Source organism: Ixodes scapularis, unplaced genomic scaffold (genome assembly GCF_016920785.2).
Source record: "Ixodes scapularis isolate PalLabHiFi unplaced genomic scaffold, ASM1692078v2 ptg000146l_1___fragment_1__unscaffolded, whole genome shotgun sequence".
Classification (NCBI taxonomy): domain Eukaryota; kingdom Metazoa; phylum Arthropoda; class Arachnida; order Ixodida; family Ixodidae; genus Ixodes; species Ixodes scapularis.
In genome coordinates this window covers 971,034-977,850 of record NW_024609921.1, presented here as the reverse complement: position 1 = coordinate 977,850, position 6,817 = coordinate 971,034, and the positions used below count along the sequence as shown (strand labels likewise).

Below are 6,817 nucleotides of genomic sequence, written 5' to 3'. Positions count from 1 at the left end.
AAAAAATAACACGAGAAAAAAAAAACATCCCCTGCCCGGTTTCGAAGCTAGGCCCTCTTGATCGTGAAACTAGCGCGCTATCCGTTGCGCCAACATAACTTTTTTTTTTTTTTTTTTTTTCTTTATTTCATGGGAAACAAAAACGGAGAGTCAGAGCACACAAAAATATCGCACTACAAAAATAGGTCCCTCATTTATCACTACAGTTCTTTCATCTGTAACAATTTGTTAAACAATGGTACCCAATCGGGCTTTGTGTCGCGACCTTCGTACACACTGGTGACTTGTGCTACCAGTTGAATGAAATAACAATGCACAGACTTCGGGGTCTGAACGGCATTTCGCACGTCCATTCGGGAATTCCACATGCTGTATAAACTAAGGAGCATAATGAGGTCATACGGAACGGTGTCCCCTGGCGTTACGGGCAGAAAACGAATGGAATGCGGTGTAATATCTAGGCTTTTGCGCAAAGTTCGCTGCAACACGTCCCAAAAAAAAATTGCGTCCCAGCAGTTGATAAAAATGTGCTCAACAGTTTCGGGCTCCTTACACAATAAGCAGTTTACAGTCCATGGAACAAAGATACCCTTCTCCTGCAACCATACCTTGGTGGGTAAAATAGAACAATGTAATTTGAAAAAGAATGTTTTGATTCTAGGAGGAATTCCCATCTTTTTTACACGACACAGCACATCCTGCCCAGGGTGATTTTTGTACAAGACTCGGTATATTGGCGTTGGGAAGAGAATATCAACAAGATCCCGTGTTAGTTTTTTCCTCGAGACAGTTGCGAGGTACTCCCGAGAAAAACGGACTGCTAGAAAATTAAAGGCGTCAACAACCTCTTTCAGGTATCCCACCAGTCTTGGCGGGTGATATTCAACGGTTGACACAACAAAAGTGGGGATAAAGGATGCCAGCTGGTTTTGGATGACTTCGCGAATAAAAGGGACTTCCTGGTCTCTTAAAAAAAGAAATCGTGATACCAACTGTCTAACGAATAAGTGGGGCAGGCCCACACCCCCGTCTGCGACACTACGGAAAAGGTTTTCCCGTCGCATAGGCTCCCAAGTTGAAGTCCATATGAAAACCGCAAAGACACGGTGAAACTTTTGTATATTGCTCCTTGCACAGTGTAGAACTTGTAGCACATACCAAAGCTTGGCAATCAAAAAAACGTTGCATATAGTTGCTCTCGTAAAAATCGACAGATCTCGGTGGATCCAGCGCTTGGAGCGCTTGTCGATATCTGCTGCTACAGTTGACCAATAGGTCGTGCTGTTTCTGTGGCTCTCCAGTGGCACACCGAGGTAGTTGCATGGAGTGCAGCTCCAATGGATGTCCTCGAAAACTTCGGGCGTGCTCGCCCACGTTCCGTGCCAGAAGCCTCTGCACTTTTGCAGGTTCACCGAGGCACCCGTGGCTTTGCAGAAAGTGTGCGTCAACCGCAGGGCGTGGCTTACACTCGTTTTATCGGTGCAGAAAAACGCAACGTCATCCGCATAAGCCAAGACTTTGGTTTCAACGCTGTGCAGGATATATCCTCGGACATTTGAACTTTGGATTATGCTCTGACACAGTGGTTCGAGGTGCAAAGAAAAAAGTAAGGGGGACAGCGGGCACCCTTGCCTCACAGAAGAATGGACTGGTATACTTTCCGTCACGTTATTGTTAAGCACCAAACTCGTATAGCAGTTGGTGTACGACATCTTAACGCCTTGTAATATTATCTTCCCAACGCCTACATGCGCCAGTATTTTGAAAAGGACATCATGCTGAACGCGGTCAAACGCTTTCTCTAAATCAATTTGCAACATTGCAACTTGGTCGCCTCTTCCAGACACACAATCTAACACACTTCGGGCCACGTGAATATTGCTCTGGATTGCTCTACCCCTTATCCCACATGTTTGATGTTCCCCGACTACTTCACAAATAATAGATTGCATTCTGTTTGCCAGTACTTTTGCGAATATCTTGTAGTCCACATTACACAATGTTATCGGGCGGTACCCTTTCACGCAGCGTCGTTGGTTGTTGTCCATTTCTTTTGGAATAAACACCGTGTGTGCCCGTAGAAACGAAGGCGGGAGCGCGTTTGCCTTGTAGGCCTCTTGAAAAACTTCATGCAGCACGAGACAAATCTCGTTCTTGTGCACTTTATAAAACTCAGCGATTATCCCGTCGGGTCCCGGTGTTTTTCCCTGTGGGAGAGCGTCCACAGCATTTACAATTTCTTGCACACTAATCGGTTCTTCAAGGGTTTCAGCAAAGTCTTCACTCAGTCGCGGTAGTGACGTTATCAATTTTGCAAGACCCTTGGTATCGTCTGCGAATGCGGGACAGCTCAGCAGTGCTCGATAGTGATCAAGAAAGACGCGTTCGATCTCCTCCTTATCAGTGACGATTCTGTTTCTGTGCTCTATCTCTAGTATTTCCTTACTCAGTGCGTGCCTCTTTTCGTCTTCCAACGCCTTCTTTGTGGGTTGCTCTCCCAAGAGAAACTTTTCTGCCCTCGACCGCACGACCGCGCCCGCGTACCGTTCCTGATAAAGACTGTCAAGCTGAGCTTTTATGTACTCTATGTCTTTTGTTCCGTAGCCAGGATTTTTGCATTCCAGCTCGTATAAAGGATGCAAGTCACGCTGGAGTTGCTTTTCTTTTTCGTGCTTGTAATAATTAAGCGTGCTTGCTCTTTCGATTGCCAATTGTTTTGCGTCTTGCTTAAAGGTTTCCCACCTCGCAAAAATGTTTTCCCCGTTTTGACCTGCTTGTCTAAGTAATTTTCGCGTTTCGGACACGAAAAACTCATCTTTAAGTAGCTGAGAATTTAGCTTCCAAAGTTTCCAATTGATGCGCTTATGCTTCCTTCGTTTTTGTCCAATCGTTATCGCAACCATGCAGTGATCTGTGAATAACACAGGTTCCACAGTATAAGCATTTAAAAGTTGTATTAGTTCAATAGAACAATACAACCTGTCTAGTCGGGCATGCGACGCCCGTTGAAAGTGCGTGAACTGTATGAGTTTGGTTCCTGTTTGAAAGTTGGCTACGTCTAACAAGCCTCCCTCTTCGACTACTTCGAGCAATAGTTGTTCACTTCTATCAAGATGGGGCCTGGTCGGCGTTCGGTCATTTAAGTCGCAAACACAATTGAAGTCTCCAAGGAGTACAACTAGTCTATCACACACCAAGTATGAGCGCAAGTGATTGAAAAACTGAACTCGAGAATTCACATCGTTTGGTGCATACACACAAATCACCCGCCACTTGCATTCCTGCACCCGGAAATCACGCATAACAAAGCGGCCCTGCAAGTCAACCGTCAGAGCTAGTTCGCTTAACTGAACTGACTTTTTTATAAACAAGAAACACCCTCCCGAAAGACCGGCAGCATGGCTGACACATACCTCGTATTTTCTCAAAAAAAGTGGTAAAGCGCGGTCAACCTCTTCCTCATTCTCTAGCTTTGTCTCTTGTACTGCTAAAAAGTCAATCTCCTTTTCTTCGAGTAGACGGTGTAGCTGATTCTGCTTTTTCCTCGAATGAAAACCGCGTACATTTAAGCTGGCGAAGCGGAAACCGCCCATCGCTGCTTAAGGGGGTGGCTTTTCCTGGGCTTGCCGCGCAAGCGGCTTCGACACGTTTATGCGCTTACTTGCGTATGTGGCCCCCGGTTCCAATTTCTTTCGCTTGACGTCACTGACACCAGTTCCCAGAGCAGAGTTTGTGTCCACTCCGTTCCCTTGACCCTCGGGAAAGGGACCTGCTTGCTTGGTTTCACCTTGGTCTCGGTCGTCCAGCTCCGAAGGTGTAGCAGCACTGCCGCAGTTACTGCCTTGCTCCATGGAAGAATCATCCCCAGTCTGCGAGGACACAGGTATGGCTCCTGGGTCTTGTGGCTGGTGGTCGTTGATGGCGCCGGTCTCGCCTGGTACGGAGGGAAGACTGTTTGCAGGGCCGCCCGTGGACGCCCCCACTTCGCCGTTGGCTCCCACTACTTCGGACACGTCCATGAACTGGTCGAGATTCGATTCGGCATCCTCGTCCCCGCGCCTCAGCACCGTGGCGTAGGTCGCGTAGCACTCGTTGTCTTCGTGACCAAATTTGTTGCACTTGGTACATTTTGGTGCACGGCACTGTTTCCGGATATGGCCTACTTTTTTGCATCGTAGGCAAAGCGGTGGTCTTCCAGGCACAATGACAAGGGATTGCACCCCATATACCTTGATCATATGGGGCAGGTCGGAAGAGCTGACGGCGTCATGCAGCGTCATGCTGACTTCTCTGTTCATGGTTTCCAAGTGTTCCATTCCCGGGACTCGCCATTTCTCCCTAACGATGTTACGAACTTTACCGTAAGGCTCGAGAGCTTCCACCACACGTCTGTCTTCCAGATACGTTGGGAGCCAAAGTAGCCTTACCCTAATGTCCTTTGCGTTGGGGTCCAGCACCAGACACTTCCGCCCCTTGACCGTGAGTTGTCCAATCCTTTTCATCTTTTCTGTGGCAGCCATGCTTGCGAGAGTGATCATCCATATGTGGCTCATTTGGAATTGTCCAATTGAAACCACGTCCGTCATGTCCACGATGTCCTTCAGTCCGTCTCGAAAATCCACAGCACGGTACGGTCTTCCCATCAGGTCCGCGTGCAAAAACACGGAATTCAGACACATTTTTCCATCTGGGAAACGGGGCAACACCACACGATACTCATCGCTACTGCTGGCTGCAGCGTCGATGCTTCCTCGACCCGCGTGGGCCGATAACGCGCCGTTATCGGAGCGAATCATCGTCCGTCCGCTCTCGTCGAAAGCCGGAAGCGAACTCCTTGCGCCAACATAACTTTTTTTTTTATTTCTTTATTGCAGCCAACATAACTTTTTTTTTTTTCTTTTTAGCAAGTTGCGCCAACATAACTTTGCCAGTAATGCTCACGCATTCCCACATCATAGGCGAAAGCTTAGGTGCCTTCGCAGTTTTTCATGCATGTGTTATTTTTATTTGTGGCAAGGGTTCACGTCCAGAATGCTTTTAGAGTTTTCGACCAAAACGAGTTTTCTTCATCCGAGTCACCATCTAGAACCAGTAGACCGCACTGGGTCGTCCGGCTAATCAAGCAGCTATTTTCAAATTCTCTGGCGTGCCCGTCCTCGGATCCGAGGTCGCCGTTTGACAAGCTTAACTTTCTTCCACCTGGTAGCCGGAACCACCACGGCCAGCTTTGTTCCGTCCCCACTCCCTCTCGAGAGGATGGCCTCGCCCCGAGGCTAATCCCATTCTCTAAACCTCCTTCCATCCAACGCTTGACCTTTCCCTCCCCGTCCCCCCGCTTCGGGAGAGAAGGTTCTTCTCTGCAGAACGTCCCGTTTGTACAGCGGCTTTAAAGTTCAGAGATTGTCCTGTCTTTATCGTCCCTTTTGTGTCTCCACTTTTTAATGTTTAAAAAGTATCAACACGCTAAAATAGGACAATTTCCGGGATTTCATTTTCATCCCCCAAGTGTGATGCGGGAACCGCGCCATAGAGCCACGGTCGTTTCCGCACTTTGTTATCCCTAGGATTTGACAGTGCTCAATCACAATGCAAGACACGCACAGAGCCACGCTCGCTTTTGCAATGCGCCGCATAAAGGAATGTCCAAACAGGACACGACTCCGACAAATCGTGAAAATTGAAGCGGGCTTGAAGCGGGCGCGTCCGCTTCAATTTTCACGATTTGTAGGAGTCGTGCGTTTTGTAGTGTCCAGTTTGGACACCCCTTAATAATGATATATCTTGTTGAGACGTGCGCACATCCGTCTTGCGCAGTGTTAGCTCAGTGGCAGCACTTTCTGTAAAGGCGGATTCACACCGGGGATAGCAGTCGCGCGATCCAGCTAAATCGCATCGCAAAAAAAAAAAGAAAAAAAAGTAATTAGTTGGTCAATTTGGCGTGCGCGATGAGCGAGTCCAATGCCTTCGTTGGCGAGTCGCGTCTCAAATACTCTCGCTCCGAACGCCGTTGGTTGGCTCGGCCTCTCCGCGACTAGAGTGCATCGCAAAACGTCGGGTCAGCAAGCGACTGCTCAAAACCCGTCACTTTTTGCCCGCGATGGTCGCTTTTGCGATGAAAGTTATGGCGCGACTAGATCGCATCGCCGGTGTGAACGCGCCATAATGTCGAACCAGTCTCACGGCGCGTCCCGATATTGGCTTGTGTACCTACGCGCGAGTAAAACATCTGGCACAATTTGCGTTTGCAAAGCCTGCTCCAGCCGCGTCAAAACATTCAGCCAACCTTTGGACTGCAGAAATCAAGAGACAACCAAAATAAGATAAAGTTGCCAGCCGAATAAAACTTGATTTCTATTTAATTAAGATGAAGACCACCCGCGTACATCAAATACCTCATCAGCCGAACTCCAAGGCAGTAAGCCTAGTTCTGGCACTTGTTTGGCACCTTTGGCCCGTCGCTGCCTGATCACAGCCAAACTATCGGGAAGCGAAGCCTAACTTGGGCACTCGCTTGGCGACTTGGGCCCAAAGATGCCAGATCTCAACCGAACTACAAGGTAGTAAGCCTAACTCTGGCACATTTGTGGCGATTTTGGCCCGAATGTGCTAGGTGACAGCCGAACTGTCAAAAAGTGAAGCCTAACTTTGGCATTAGTTTGGCGATTTTGGCCCGAAAACGCCAAAGCTCTGCCGAACTACAAGGTAGTAAGCCTAACTCTGGCACATCTGTGGCGATTTTGGCCCGAATGTGCCTGGTGACAGCCGAACTGTCAAAACGTGAAGCCTAACTTTGGCATTAGTTTGGCGAGTTTGGCCC

The 6,817-nt window shown here is 48.3% G+C and overlaps 1 protein-coding gene across 1 annotated transcript; it reads right to left on the bottom strand.

Moving 5' to 3' along the window:
- Nucleotides 1–3,315: 3,315 nt before the first annotated feature.
- LOC115332336 lies at nt 3,316–4,828 on the bottom strand. The gene has a single exon (XM_029994756.4). It carries the CDS (start codon nt 4,794–4,796, stop codon nt 3,600–3,602), a length of 1,197 nt encoding a protein of 398 aa, XP_029850616.3. The 5' UTR covers nt 4,797–4,828; the 3' UTR covers nt 3,316–3,599.
- Between the last annotated feature and the right edge of the window lie 1,989 nt (nt 4,829–6,817).